This window comes from Neolamprologus brichardi, chromosome 13 (assembly GCF_056152115.1).
Source record: "Neolamprologus brichardi isolate AB-2024 chromosome 13, ASM5615211v1, whole genome shotgun sequence".
NCBI classification, from domain to species: Eukaryota; Metazoa; Chordata; class Actinopteri; order Cichliformes; family Cichlidae; genus Neolamprologus; species Neolamprologus brichardi.
The window spans coordinates 15806718-15823485 of NC_142116.1; the positions used below are offsets into that span (position 1 = coordinate 15806718).

General features: G+C 40.3%; 1 protein-coding gene across 2 annotated transcripts in view; it reads right to left on the reverse strand.

The window, feature by feature from the left end:
• The window catches only part of zgc:171482 (zinc finger protein), a 60898-nt gene that overhangs the window by 27077 nt on the left and 17053 nt on the right, over positions 1 to 16768 (reverse strand). For both annotated transcript variants that reach the window (XM_006783894.3, XM_006783893.3), the window contains 2 exons: positions 9239 to 9331; positions 2215 to 2392 (listed from right to left, as the gene is read on the reverse strand). In XM_006783894.3, coding sequence (XP_006783957.1) covers positions 2215 to 2392; positions 9239 to 9295 — 235 coding nt within the window. In that variant the 5' untranslated portion in view covers positions 9296 to 9331. The remainder of the gene's footprint in view (positions 1 to 2214; positions 2393 to 9238; positions 9332 to 16768) is intronic.

Below are 16768 nucleotides of genomic sequence, written 5' to 3' on the forward strand. Positions count from 1 at the left end.
ATCGTGTTTTCGTAGCGTAAACGCTGGTCCTCCTCTCAGAGCCTACGCTCTATCTGCTATTCGCGAACAGAGATACGCAAGTTTCTCCGTGACTGCAGCTGTCAGTCAAAGCTCTTATGATGACGTTTCACCCCAATTTAACATCACCGCGGTAGGAATTAGAATCAAACTTATGGGAAAGGAGACCCCTTGAACATCAATCAGCGTGATGAGAACTATTGAAAACAAAAGAAAGAATCTTTGGAAAAAAATTATCTAAGGAGAATTAATTTATTTTAGTCTGACACCAGTCCCATCATCCCTAACATGGAGGAGGCGGGGTTTATGACCTATACTGCAACCAGACAGCAGGGGGCGATAGAGACGTTTTGGCTTCATTTTTCGGGACCTGTCGCGTCGTCCATGTTTTCTACAGTCAATGATGGTAATAGTAGATCAAATCCTGGCAGATTTGTTCTATATTAATAATGCCAGACAAGAACCCCAACCCCACTGGTGAAATGCAGCACCAAACAATGACAGAGCCTCCAGCACGTTTTTAATCCATTTAAAATTTGGATTTATGACTACAAAAGACAACTTGACACTGATTTTCAGTCCAGTTCTACCTACTTTAATACCACAGCATTTTATCCTTGTTTCCCTTCCATGCTTGTTGACAGTGAATATTAGATGGTTTAACTGAAGTGCCAAACACATCTCTCAGTTCCTCTGTCAGATCTTTGCTTGATTCTTTCCTGTTTCTTATGGACATGACTTGAGATATGGTTCATCTGCATTAGATGGTTTCATAGACTTCTTCTTTTGTTATTCAACTTGTCTAGTTTCCTTTGATTTTTTTTTGCCAAAATATGCCAACCTTTCAGAAAATAGCTATTTGGGAAGCATCTTGTTGGTGGTTTTTGAAAAAGAGTGCTAATACCAAAGTGACTAAAGAGACTATTTTCCTTTCATTTTTACTAAGTACACAGCAGTTTTTTAATGCCGAATGAGTCAGCTTAAACAATCAAAGAACAAAATAAAACAACAAAAACGTTATGAAAATGAGTGAAAAATCAGCCAATGTTTCACAGAAAAACTTTGAAAGAAATAAGGACTGGCTCAAGGGTTTTGCACAGCAATATAGCAACAATGAGCGCATGACAGAAGCATGTTAGCTAGGGCATGTTAGCTAGCTAGCTTGTTAGCTGGTAGTCTGTTGACTGCTGGAAGGGGCTTTGTCTCTCATCAACAACAGTAAAGAAAGATGGAGGATGAGGCAAAGAGAGCAGAGATCCACCAAAAACAACTTGTGACCAAGAGCAGAGCTGTGTCTGCTGTTTGTTCCTTAAAGGAACAGTTTAATGCTCTTTTTACTTTTCTGTCCGAACCTCAAAGAATATTTGGACACTGCCTTGACTTCTTCTGCTGCTGTGACTGCTGTAACAGAAAAAAAAGCACTGTGTGCCCGTGTTCATATCTGTGCAAAACAGCTTCTGTGTTGTCGGGCACATCTTTTTTCGATTTTATTCTCAGTAATTTCACTTTTGACAATCTATTTGCTGCATCTGGACCTCTGACATGTAATTTTCTTTTTTTGCAAGACTTGCCTGTCCACTACCATATGCCTTGCCCCTTTCCAACTATCAGACAACAAAAGTCCCTGCTGCGTGTGGTTCAAATCCAGCAAGCTTTTGAAATGGGCTGCGTTTCTGTCAGAATGGTTGTTTGGTTTCCAAGAGCCTCTTTATCTTGCCTGGCACTTTCTTAGCATTAGCAAACTTCTCACAGGTGATGCATTTGAATAGTGTTGACACCTCTGTAGCCAAGAGACATGCAGCTTTTGTGATAGTGTCTGCTGACAGTTTTTTTTTCTCATTTCTAAAAGTTGTGTGTCTTCTGCAGTGATAGGTAGTTACTCAACACAAGAAAATGATGTGTTTTTTCCCCTTATTAACTTCCTTGGTGTCCTTCAGTTCCTTTGATGTATCACACACGGATAAATCCCACCATCCAGCAACTGCAAAATGAGACTGGAGTTCCCTTCATTTATAACTATGGTTGTCATAAAATCTCACAACACACCAGGATTTGGCTCAAAGGCACACTAGCGTGCCTTACTACACCATTTGCAAACTGCTGCACAGCTTTAGTACGTTAAGTTAAATATCTGAGTTTAATCTTTATGTAAAAGTCTAACACGGGTCAATATAGCAACTAGACTGTGTGCGATACCTGTGTTTGTGGGGTTGGCTATGGCTGTGGGTACACTGGGTGGCTCCCCCAGCACCAGGCGGACTCTCTTGGCATGGGTTTTGCCCTGGTAGTGGGACTGTGCCACAATTGCAGAGGTGAAGAACATGTTACACAGGGTACAGCACTTGTTCCTGTCCACTTCTGTCTCTGCACAGTCCTATAGCAGAAACACAGGAAGAGAAATGGTAAAAGAAAGTGTCAGAAGGGTGAAGAGAGGTGTTGAGAGAGAAAAATAAATCAAAGTACAAGAGAGTATAGCGAGTGGAGAGGTGTAGGCTGATGACGAAGGGAATGGTGTGAAAAAAGGCAGGGAGAGGTAAAAGTGAGAAAAAGAAGAGAGACGGGTGGGGGGTGGAAAGATGTAGACTTTACACTGACCTCACTGGGCTTTTTCTCTCTCACTTCCTCTCACACACACATACACACACACACACACACATTCACACACACACACACACGTGCACACATGAAGGCAAAGCAAGGACTAATCAAATATTCATCTGTCTCTCTGGGCTGAGATTGTGGCTTCGGCCTTTCACCGCAGCTGGTTCATTACTAATGATGAGGGAGAGTTACTCCCTACGGAAGAGAGAGAATACAAACAAAAAGACCAACCAACTGCCTGATTGACACAAACATGCAACCACACACACACACACACACACACACACACACACACACACACACACACACACACACACACACAGTCATTCTTTCATCCATCAGAGTATACTGACTTGCCGTTAGGCAATAAACATTTGCCTGACCCCAGTCTTGCCCTAAATCAAAGCGTCAACCTTAAACCAATCCAGAGGGACTGTGACGATACATTTATGTACTCACAGGATGAGTAATACATGCACGCATGTACTTTACTTTGAGCCTTGTCCTGAACACTCAGAAACACTTTAAAGCCTACTAGAATGTGCAACATATCACACATATGACATATGCTGCAAATAACTGTCAATGTCAGTCTTTGTTGTATCTATCTATCTATCTATCTATCTATCTATCTATCTATCTATCTATCTATCTATCTATCTATCTATCTATCTATCTATCTATCTATCTATCTATCTATCTATCTATCTATCTATACATACATATTTTAACAGGGACATAGAACAGGGACAGGTCAGAGTAATATCTGATATTCCAGAAACAGAGACACTGTCATTAGAAGTCTTTATGGTTTATATATGTATAAAAGCTTTGAGAAAGGTACCTTCTTGTTTCACTATGTCAAGGACCTGTTACAGTCAGCTCTGTGCCTTAAATCAACTTAAAAATGGAGCTCGCACGACTGAATTACAAGTCAGCAGAGGAGACCTCTTTATCTCTCATATCCAAGCTGTCCAACTAACCATTTTCATTCAGCTTTAACTAGACTAGGTCAAAGGGTCCCTACACACTATTACTACTTTCATTATTTGCCAGTCAAGAGCAAAGAATTTGTTAGTGCAATGAAAGCAAAACATTTTAAGACAAGACAAGAAATGTATATTGATTTCTTTCTGTTACATGTTTGCTGGGAAGCATCAGGACCCATGCACTTAGAAAGATGCCCCCCAGACAACACTGGTAAGTGGTTTGAGTGATCTGTTTTTAATGTGCCTTCATAGTCTTATCTTACCCTTGTATTCAGCGCTGTCCACTTTTAAAAAGGACACTTTAAAGAAACAGCTGTAGACCGTGTCTACACATTAGTCTCTAGTTCTGCTAATGCTTTAGCATCTCAAACAAGTCAAATCCAGGTGCCAGAATTTGCGGATAGCCCTTGCCACACGACTGGAGGCTGTTATAGCAACGTTTCTATGTCTTCCTTGAACTCTTTGCATTGAACCTCCACCTTCTGTCTGTTCATCCGTGCTTTCTTTCTTTTTCTTTTCACACCAGCGCACATTTTAGTCCAGGTGTTAATTCGGGTTGGAGGAGAGAGAGACCTCACTCTCAGTGAGAGTACAATAATAGAAATGTGTCTGAGACACCACATCTGAGTATGTGGGTGCACACGGTGTGTGTGTTTGTGTGTCTGCATGTGTGCCTTATGTCAGCTCTGGTTAGCATCAGGAACACTGGATGTGAGAGTTAAGGACACCTTTACCTTGCAGGCTTAGCTTTGTCTCTCAGCTGTCCTATCTCTCTCTCGCTCCTTCTTCTCTTACTTTTTTGTCTCTCTGCCTTGCCTTCACTCTTAGCTTTTTTCTATATCTCTTTGCCTCCCTCCATCCTCTCTCCCCCCCTGGGCTCCAGTCTCAGTGACTCTCTGTGTTGTGGGATGAAATATTTATCTGTATTGGCAGGCCCGCGCAACCGCCTCTCCTCCTTCCTCTTCCCTCCTCCCGCCTCGCCTCCTCTCCTCTTCACTGACTCTCCCTGCTGTGATCATGTTAAAGGCTTGCTATGAACTGTCCCAGACCTCCCCCCTCCATCACCATTAGCATTAGAGCTACACTGTTATCTTGCTCTGCCAATATCATCCGCCAATATTGAACTCTGTATTATTTACGGTATTGAACACATTAACGGTATTAGTTATACAATTTTTAATTTTTAATTTTTTTAATTAATGGAGCATATTTTAGAAACAGTGTCATCTCACAGTTTTTCCAACAAATCAGGTTAGACTAAGACTTAAACCATTATCTGCACCACATGGAGCAAACTAAGCAGTGCAGCTGAGCAGGAGAAGCTTGTGGACTATTTGACAATAGTAAGTTGCTAAATAGGTTCTAAAAATCTTATTGGAAAGCACTGTTAGCAAAGAATATCAGCTGATATTTCAATAATGGAATTTATGCAATGGAAACTAATATGGAATTTTTATTAGTATCTTATTAGTAACCAAGTATCTTGGTTTCTTTATTAGCACATGCAGCACTGTCTAATGTGTATTTGCCTTTTTGATTTTGTTGTATGTAAAGTAAAAAACAGCTTATCAATATTTATCCAGTGTTTTTTATTCATGATTGCAGCATGGGGCGACAGAAACTCTGTAAGGACAAGCCTCCGCTTCTCTTTTCTTCTCTTTTCTTCTCTTCTCTTCTCTTCTCTTCTCTTCTCTTCTCTTCTCTAGGAAACTTTTTTCTCTTACTCCATCTTTCCTTCTTGCCTACATTTCCCCTCCTTCCTCATTACCATATCTTCCCCACTGCCTCTCAGTTTCTGTGCCTCCTCTCATCTCCTTCGCTATTTGTCCCATTGTTCTGCTTTTCCACTTCCCCCTCACACACTCCCTATACCTTTTCCTTCCTTGGGCAGTGGTGTTGAGCTCTTGTTCTACTAAGATCTTGCTGTACCAGAAGGAGGAAGATAAACTGCAATAGGCTGATGTCCCATCCTTGTGTGTTTTGGGGTTTTTGTTTTGTTTTTCCAGTTTTTGACTCAGGACAAAAAGCCTGAGCTGTTTCTCTGTGGCAGTCTGCAGCAGTCTAACCCGTCACAACAAACACTAAAAAGTAAGTGAAGCAGTCGACAGAGATGGAACTGAAACACAAAGAAGCATCTACTCGAAAAAAATCAAAGATGTTACACCAGGGATTTAGTGACAGCGCGGGCAATGTTTTAAACAATCTGAAGCATGTGTGGGTGACTGACATATGAATAATTGTCAGCTCATTACGGCTGCCACTCTACCAAACCACTTCAAACAATAAATAGCATCTCTGACTCACTGTTTTTCCTCCATCGTGCAGAAAGTCGTCACCTTTTCGCTTTCTTCGTTTTTGATTTCTAAATCTCTGCCATCGCTCATTACTGTGTTTCTCTCTGTTTTCCAGACCTCGCTGTCTCTACCTGTCGCACCTCGCGCATCTGTTGAGACCGATTTGCATGCGACCTAATTGTTGTGTGTGTTTTTTGTTTGCACATGCCGCACGTATGCCTGTTTGTCCGCTGCCTGACAGTGACGTCTGTATCGCAGATTTTGTTTTTTCTTCTTCATTTTTGTTTGGGTGGCTTCAATCTGCTCACGCACCTAACAATAGATTCCTAATTAGCTGTGTTTATCTTCCTCTCCTTCTGTTTTTCTTTTTTTCTGCTCCTCCTCACTTCTCCCCACTGTTCTGTGTTGGGGTGCTGTGGGAAACATCGCTAAATATACTCGTGGAGCAGCTCAGGGAAACAGAGCTCTCATTTAGAGCTCGAGGATGCTCTGAAAGTGTAAATTAGAAGTAGTCACAGTGAAAATACAGCAGTAGAGGAGAATAAAAGGTGAAGAAAAAAACGTTTTTTTCTTCTGTCTTGCCCTTTGCACAAGTGAAAAACTGCACAGATGGAGAGAGAGAACAGGGTGGAGAATAGGGCAGAAAAATGGATCATGTCTCCTCTTTCATCTGAGAGCACCTTGACGACCTACTTTCTCTGTTTGTTCTGTGACAAAAACTTTCACCTGTACACACATGCACAAAAACCTTAAAGCATGGCATTTTACACTGACATTTCAATCACTCTGCAAAAAAAAAAAAAAGGGGGGGGGAAGCATTTTCTGCAGTTCCCATTGGACTGCACCATGTCAATCAGCACAAAACAGGAGGGAAAAAACATTGGGATGAAGTCTAGAGAAAAGACGTGCAACGCTTCCCCTGGGAGAAAGAAAGATGAAAGAGATGAAAGAAGAAAAGTTTATTCCGAATTGAATGCTGACAGTTTCACCTCGGGAAATGAAATTAATCTCTGCTCATCTTACATCAGTTTTCCCGCCTTGTCAAATAATCAATGTCACATCTCTGCATGAAAGGTTATGAACAAAGTGCTAGCTGTGGCACTCACAGTAGGTTACAGTATAGCAGATGTGGGATGTGTGTGTCTTTGTGCACACAGCCTATTTATGTGTGTTTAGTGTCCAATATGAGGTGAAATCCACAGTGGGCTGAGTCATGTCTTATTTGGTTTTTAGAGAGACAGATGGAGACTCAGGTGTGAATACATCCACAGTATGTGTGTGTGTGTGTGTGTTTGTGTGTGTGTGTGTGTGTGTGTGTGTGTACCCATATTATATTATGAGTGTCTGCAGTGTTATGCGTTACCTTTTTACAACTTTTGTTGTGAACTATGGTTCCATTGGTTGAGTGAGGCCGAGGTCACACAGTCCTAGAGACTAACTAATGACCCTCTTGAAACCACAGGCCACTAGGGGAAAATGTACTATCCCTGACTGGTTTGTGAGTCAAATTGACAGCCTCTAGGTAAAATTGATCACAAAGAAGTATTTGGAGCTGCACCCAAAACCTCCTTGTGGTTCCAGTTTGCTTTCTACTTTTCCGTTTCACTAGTGCACCAGTATTTGGCAAGTATTTGCAGACAAGCTGGAGTCTACTAATGCAAATCGGCAAGTAACAAAAGCAATCACAGGGAGGTTTTTTTGTGTGCGCAGCAAGCTTTGTGCAACCGATTTTACTAAACAACAGTCAGCAATCTCTAGCAACCACTTGCCATTCCCTAGAGACCGGTGGTTGCCACGGAGTCGCTGCTCAGTCGCTGTCGCTGCTCGGTCTTTCATCTTTCATTACAAACCAAATCATAGTTAGTTTTTCTTAATTTCACTTTCCTTTTCAAAATATTGTCACACAGCTATTTCTGACACGTGTGTAGAAAGTAGGCAATATTTATAAAAAAAATAAACAGGAGCTGGCCTTTTTTTTTGTTTTATGTTTTGCCTATAAACTTCTTCAACCTTCTGACAGTTTAGATAACAGATCCTAAAGAGTGTATTTGAAATCTCATAGTTTTGGATTGATCTACTGATCTATGTTTGATCTAAAATAATGCTTCTTAAAATTTAAACGTATGCAATCATTGGGAAAAGAAAGACTCTGCATAGAAGGATAAAGGAAATGGTGTAAAATGATCATGGCTCATGTGAAGGTAAACAGTGGGGGAACAAACCAGTCCATGGACCAAATAACGTAAGTCTGTCGAGAAGCATAGTTTAAACACCACCACTTGTTTGCTCAAGCTCTAGGGCTTGAAACTGTTAATCCAGGTCTGTTTTTACGTTTTGGTCTCGCTGGATTTATTTTCTGAAAACTTTAGAGACTTTCACCCTCTTCACCTCTCCCTCTCTCTCTCTCTCTCTCTCTCTGGAATTGCTAGATTTATCAGTTAGTTTTAAAACCTTTATTTTTCCACCAGCTGTGTCCTCACAGTGTGCACGGCATGTGATTTTAGTGTGTGAGTGTATATTTTATGCCACATGGGACGAGCAAGATAATTGGGACACACAATGTAATATTGTAAATCTTCCTTTACACAATAGTCAATTACACACACACACACACACACACACACACACACACACACACACACACACACACACACACACACACACACACACACACACACAAATTAATCATTACCAAAATAGCAGTTATACTTAATGTTTGAAGCCCAACAATTCAATGTAGGGTACAAATGCCATCTCAGCATTTACCACAGTTACAGAATGGGGCTCTAGAAACAGGGACACAATGGCTTTCCGACTGCACATGCACACGGACAGACACACAAACATTGGTAATGCACTGACCTCCTTTGCTATGGCCTGCAATAGTCAGATACAGAGCTGCTTGGCGCTGTCTGCCTTCACTAAATGTGACCAGAAGCAGGCATAACCTCTCTTGGGAGAATTATAGCCCACAACTGCATACAAGAGATCAAACATTCCCATGAGCGCTTGGACACAATGGTTAAGGATGAAAGTGGACGAGCCTAGCAAAGGATTAGACTAAAGCTAATCAAAAACTTAGGTATTTGTCATACACATGTGATAAAGGGCATTCAAAATAAATGCCTTTATTCATACTAGAGTTTCCATTTAACTGCAATGCAGAAAATTCTTTCAACTTATTTAGTTCATCAGTAAATATTTAATACATTTTTACATACATGTAAAAAGTTTGGCGTGATAATATACATTTTAGGTTTATATTTTATATATTTGCACAGAGGTAGATACACACACACACACACGGACACATGCAAACAGTGAGTGGAAGCATACTGGATTATCTGGCCTCAGTCTTTTGGAAGGTGGTCCTCCATCTTCAGGATGAAGCATGTAGAACAGACGTACCTTGTTGGCATGTTTCTTGCTCTGGCAGAGAGAGAAAGAGAGAAACAGAGGGTCAACTAGGAAGTGAGGTTTTTTTTTTTAATCAACTGTGCCAAGTGGAAAAAAATCAATGACTGTCACTCTATCTTAGCAACTCCCTGCAAGCTTTTAGCTTTCTTTCAGCTGATGATGCTAGTAAACATTTTGCTCCTGGCCAGGTGACTAATGGACTGGCCCTGCCTTAGCTTTGTGGATCCCTGACTAAGATGTGGAGAAGTGTGTTAGTGGTAGACGACTGAAGACTCTTTGCTTGATCTGCACACATTGAACACTGTGAAGTGCTAAATGTTGGAAGTGAGGAAAGACTTTTATATCGGAGAGGAGAAATCACATGCTAATATTCAGCGATAGGTATAACTCCACCGTGTGGCAACATGAAATGACAAGCTTTATACTTTCATATACTCCTTTTGACAGGCTATCCATATCCACCTCAATTGCAACCCAGTATCATGTGTACTAGACAAGCCAGTCCACTGTGTCCATTTCACGCTTTGCCTCTTGAAAACATAAAATTGACACATGCAGAAGTTGCATGACCAGCAGAGGGCGATAGTGAGGGAAAATACGTATGAAGTACATTCCAGGGCCCTTAATCACCAGACACGGTTAAGCTAGACAGCTAATATATATTTACATGTAAATGTGTTAATAATGTCTGCTTAAATGCTTTTTCGTGATTATTTTCATCTTGGCTTGAAATAAAATCTCTCTCTCTGCTGTTACCGCATCTTACTGCAACTTCTGCATGTGTGTACATTTCATGTTTTGGAGAGGCAAAGCATGAAATGGACACTGTAGGCCGACATGTCCATTACACGATTTGCATGACAAATGTGTTCAGAAGAACTTTCAGACCCTAATGATGGATATAAAAAAAGAAAAGAAAAGTGGGTCAGTGGGTGGGAAAATTCATGAAACCTGGTAACCTCAGATGTAATTAAAAACTTCTTGGCGATACTAAGCTTTTCTGTTTTGTGGACACGGTAAATGTCAAGCATAAGCACAAGGAAATTAACAGTGTCTAGAGACCAGGTCTGGAGATATCAAAATGTTGATACTGAGTCACCGTCATAGTCTCTCAGGGCAAAGGTAAATCAATCTTGTGCAACAGACACCATGTAGTAAAGATTTGCATTGTTTATTCAACACATGATATACAGCAACATGATCCTACAAACTCTAAGTGGTGCAAATTTTATTTATATGTCATCCACCTGACCTATGGAGTTAGGGTTGTGGCCATGTTGACCAACAGTTGGCCTGACCAGGGGCATTACTAAGTGGGTGGCCAGTACTGGCCACCCCCAAAATTTGTTGAAGAAGAAGCAGCAGCTAAACGCGGGATGCACAAAAAGGAGTGAAGAGGCTGAAGCTAACGCCACAAAACGGGCAAAGCATTTTCCATTTATCTATGTAGTGCAGCGAGCACCGTCAGGGTAATAAATGTAACGAAGCGCTGTGAGGAGTTAGCATCTAGATGTTTGTTGACATCCCGCGTTCGCACTTGCTGTGCGGTCGGTTGCAATGTTAGATCGTATGACTGGTAAGATAATAAGCTTGAAAACGGTTTATCTTTTCATTCTTTCCCCACCTGGAAGCAACATGAGGCAGCTCATGTATCGGATGTTACCAAAAGAAGGTGTCTAGTCTGGATAGCAGCTGTGAGACGAACTGATATCCAGTTCTCTTCTATCTCCAAATATCTGTTGGTGCTCCAGACATTTTCATTCAGGTAAGTTCTAAATATGTTCATATCACTCTTTATAGCCTATTAGTTTTATTTTCGATGCACTCTGAGGTCATAGCAAATTAGAACAAGCATCCTAATGAGTGATTTTGCAGAACTATCTTCTATTTATAGAGTTGCTAATTATTTGGCATTATTGCGGCAAACCAGCCAATGAAATGGATGAAACACATCGTGACTGGGTTCCAGCGCTACACAAGGGGCACTCCGAAATCCATGCTTCAAACATACCATCTTGAAATGCCTATGTCCATCTGTATTGTATTAACCCCAACATGCACCATGGTGCAAGGACATGATCACTGCTGCTTGCAGCGTTCATTTTTCTTGTATTTCCTTCTGTTCTGCTCTAAACAAGGCGCACTCCAAAACAATTCAATTTGCTCTTCTTACTTTATTGTGTTAACCTGAATATAAAATACTGTAGGAGGCAATCATTCTCTCCTAAAACACTATTCATCAAAGGTTCTTTTACTTTTTTATTTTATTTACTTGTATTTATTTCAATAAGCAGTGAATTAGTTTACACAAATCCAACTGTGCTAACACAAGGACAGTAATCAATCAAGCTACGTACTGCACTCTTGCTGTCAAAGCTTCACTAGCATAAACATGAATAAACACAACAAGAGCAAAGAAACTGTAAACAGGTATTTAACAACCCTAGAAAAACGAATTATTACATGATACGTACGACATTTTAACCAATGTTCAGCCACGAGGAGGTTATAATTCTAAATATGCTTGTCATGTAACCATTTCAAATGACAGTAAAAGCCATTTCAGTTGAAAGAAACCTTTCATTTCAAGGCTTTTGCTGTGGATATTTGCAGGAATATGCAGCACACACGCTCCCCATCATTATCTGAGACTCACCTCTTAATTGACTGTAGATTTTACTGCTGCGCTTGACTATTCTGTTCTGGTTACTAATATGTTATTCTCGCTACACCTAAGCTGTGTTTCTTTGTCTGCATTTATTACTGTACTTAAGGGTATAACCAATATAAGCTATAATAAGCGAGAGTGGTATTTACATGAAAGGACAGCGAGCCGTCCTTGAAGCTGCTAACTGTCACTTTAATGCGGGACAATGAAAATCCCCCGAAACACTGCAGGGTAAAGATTACAGAGTGTGTATGTGTTTTGACAATGCTATCTTGGTTGACACTGCTATCTTCCTCCATACACATAATTTTACTGCCATGCTCTGGCTTTCATTCCTTCCTCCTATATAACGTATATCATCTATAAATTCTAGGGCTGCCATTATTTTTTCAGTGTTGACACAATCAGAAAGATTACACCTTTACTACTCCATATGCAGCAAACACAGATTGTTCAACCAAGTGCAGGCACACAAGTAAAGACGGTGATAATGAAATGCGTCAAAAATGTGGAATTTTTGGATTAATGAGAGAATAATGTGATTAGATCAAAGTAAAAATATTTGTCAAATGCTTTTGATCTATATGACATCATATCCATATGATATGAAAGTAAATGACAAGGCATTGTAGTTGATGCTCCAGTGCTTTGATTGGATTCTTGGCCCTGAGGAGAAGAACCCGACCACAAACTCACGTCTCTTCACTTGTCAGACTACTGTTGATGCATTTTGTCAGTGCCTGTGTGTGTCTTGTGTTCATAGGTGTATAAATGGTCATGTAGTTGATGGCTTTGGGATATGGGCTAAAAGCAGGACCTCATGTCACCATGGTGACCCTGCACTAACCCTCCGTGCTCGCCCTTCTCTAATGGACTATCCATGTCTCTCTGTGTTGTCTTCCCCTGTTTCTCTGAGTGTAAAATCAAGTTGGAGGAGATAGACAGGGCTGGAGACAGCTACATAAAAATGTCTCCCACAAAGGCATTTAGAGCTGTGATATGGCCAGGAGTGACATGGGCAGAAATCAGCCCCAAGATTGAAACCACTAAAGTAAACATAGTTGCAGAGAATCACTGTGCCACCAGAACACTTAAAAACCTTCCTACCTCTCTGGAAAAACTAATTGGAATGGTTTATGGAAGATGATAAGCCCCAGATGTTGGTCCAGCCTCCAAACTCTACAGATCCTAATCTGGGCTGAGAACACTTGTGATGTGCCTGAACAAGCCTGATTGATGGAGGCCCATTCTGCAACTAACTGTGCCAGTGCCAGACAGCAAAGGACATTCCTAGGTCTTATATTCATGTCCTGATATGACAGAGATGCTTTGGCCATTCCATGGTTGAACTTGCAATGTTAGGCATGGCACAGTTATATGTGTGTAGTGATGGGAATTACGGCGTTACAAGTAACGGCGTTACAAGTAACGGCGTTACTAACGGCGTTACTTTTTTCAGTAACGAGTAATCTAACTAATTACGATTCCTATCGTTACAACGCCGTTACCGTTACTAACAAGAAAATGTGGTGCGGTCGCGTTACTTTTTTTCAACAAACAGACAGTTGAAGCTGCGTTCAGCTTACCGCATCTTATATCAGTTGCACGGAAGTAGCTGTCTACGTAAGTAATCTGGGCGCTACAGCTTTAAGCAGCTGCGCGCGCTCCCGCGGACGGTAATCATGATCACTTTTTGGCACAACACCTGGAGCTAAGGGGGCAAACCAATCACATGAGTGCTGCTGTTTGACTGAGGAAGATTAAAGTAGCCGCGGTAAGCCAATCACATGACCACTTCAAGATGACAAGGCAACAAGGTGATATATACCAGTTTTTTAAATTGTGTTGATAGGCCCCGTAAAACCATGATGTAGATGATAAACAATATATATGCGGCATTTTTTCCTCAACAGTTTCGTCTCGTCTAACATCTAAGGACAGCGGTAGCAAGCACTCTCTGCTTATGAGCAAAAAATAAAAAAAACAAAACAAAAAAACTTAGTTTCGTGTTGGTGGAAAAATGCACCATGTCGACCAATCAAAAAATGATATGGCAACATGACATTTGGTTGTTCAGGAAGAGGTGGAAGTTTTATGAGTGATGGCGAAAGAGAGGGAGAGAGACAGAGAGAGAGAACGACAGCAGAAAGAGAGAGAGTGAGTACGTACATATTGAATGCAGAACACCTGATTGTTATATAAATAGTTTGAAATGGTTATAAAAAAAAGAGGGTAAAAGGTAAATAGCTGCAAATAACTTTGTTGTTTGCAAAACTTGTGCACATGAATTTAAAATCGTAAAATTTATATTTGCATTTAAAGTTATGAAATACGATTCAATAAACATGTTTGTGATTGTTAAAAAATATAACTTTTTCTACTCGGATTTTATGTTTTTTGTCTGATTTCAGATCAATTGTGTTAATGCAGTATGTCAAAATGAAAACATAACTATAAATTCAGAAAGGTGAGGTTTTGCTGAAAAGAATGATACCAAACAAGGCAAAGTAAATAGTTTTTAGAGGGAAAATGTGGAGGGAAAATCAAAAGTAGTTAAAAATGGCCAATTATACCCTGGAGCCCAGAGGGTTAAACATTTTTTTAAAAGTAACATAATAGTTACTTTTCAAGTAATTAATTACTTTTAGAATCTTGTAACTCAGTTACTAACTCAGTTACTTTTTTGAAGAAGTAACTAGTAACTATAATTAATTACTTTTTCAAAGTAAATTGCCCAACACTGTATATGTATAAGCAAAAGAATCTTGAATCTTTGAATCTTTGAAAAGTGTTTTGAATCACATGTAGGACATCTCAAAATGGAAAGCAGTATTGATTGGCTCACAATTAGAGAAGTGTCTCATCAAACAGTGAATAAAGCCATCACACATACACTGTCTTATGCTACGGAAGAATAAAAACGTGCCAAGATAATGCTAGAGTTGTCTCTATTCAAATCCAATAAAAAGGATATACTTGTCAGTGTCAGTGGCAGCTGATGGAAATTTCCCCTCTGCCACACACAAAGCAGAGGGGGAAAAGGCTATGAAAAAGAATGAAACCAAGAAAAAGACCATGATGGCTGGCGGTGATGATGGAGGAGCATGTGGTCAAAAAAAGTAGGCAGACATGCAAAAGACACTGCACTGTGAAAAAAAGTGGAAGGGGAACTGAGAAAAGGAGGCTTACTTAAAGGGACTTAATGAAGTGCTTAAATATATCTTTGTTATAACCTTTACAATCAAATGCTTAAGTGTGTGAGAAATGAAACTGAAGATAAAAGAAGAGCTAGTGCAATGGCCCTCAATGCCCTAACACACAAAGCAATTTTAAAACCTTTCATATAAGGTGCTAAAACCTAAAGCACTCAAACACTGGCAACTTAAGTAAAGGCAGGTCAATACTGATTGACGTGCCAGATTCTTACCAAGTGAAACGGACATTTCTAGTCTGAGACCAGACCTGGTCATCTGGTCATGTGTTAATCGCTATGTTTATGTTGTTGAACTGACAGGCCCTGGGAAGATAAAGTAGAAGTACCTGTACAAGAGTGGAGGGCACTTTGACATTTTGGCATTGCAGCAGAGGGTGAAGACGGAGAACAGACGTGTTACGTGTGTCAAGATAGAGTTGCTATAAATTAAAGGAAGGGCTGAAGGAAATGAGCATCTCAAGATAGACGCTCAAGAAGGTGAGGAATTCACTTATTGATGCAGCAGACAGAACCACTGACTGTGACTGAAACAAAGGGGCACATGCTGGGCTTATAGTTGACAGACAGGTCACACACCTGGGTTTGTTCAGCCTTTGGTTTTAACCTTCGATAAAGCGCTGGAACATAATGCATTTAATGGTCCTATTGACCAACAGCAACACCCCTAATAGGCTAAAGACAGCCTGATATTGACCTGGATTTTGTTCATTAGTTAAGTCCATTTTAATTAGTCCAAGTGGAAGCAACTACCTGAAGTTCAACAATTTAATACATATAAATGATCTCAACTCAAAAGAGGATGCATGAATTGGTTAAGTGAGACATTTAGGGATGTTTGAAGAACAACTGTGGGGCTTCTGACATTTTTTTTTCCTTTGGTCGGAAATGAGAAATTATTTTTGTTTTTAAAATGTGCTCCTAGTAAATTTGCCCATCTTTGCCCGCTATCTGATTAGAATATAACATTCAAAATATTCCTGCTTGCAAATGATTTGTTTCCTTGTCTCCTTGATCTGCTAACCTCTACAGAGACCTTTTGGAACTGATGAAATGCAATGACTCAGCTTGCCTATTCATCTGCTCTACTCAAGGCTGTGTGTTTTTGTCAGGCTCGGGAGGGACAGAAATAGATTACTGACAAGTGAATGACGTACTGTAGGTGCAGAAACCTACCGTACACACCATCATCGCCCTTGCTTTTATCTGCCTAGATAAGGGCCTCACCCTCATTAGTCTGCTTGTTAATCCCAATTGTATCTTGTAATTAAGTACGACTTTAATGCAGTACACTCACGCAAGCACACATTCACATGCACAAACGCACACATTTAGATTCTAGTTAAATAATGCAAGGGCTGAATGGCCATCCAATAAATTACTCTGAGAGAGTCTGCTGAAAGCTATACTACATTAAAATAAAAACTGTGTGTGCACATTTGTTGTTGTGCAAGTAACTAACATTACAGTGCTGCATTAACACTATGTTTAATGGATGAGCACTATTTTGAACGCCACAAGCAGAAATTGGTACAAATAAGGCATTTGCAAAATGTACCACGCAGGAATC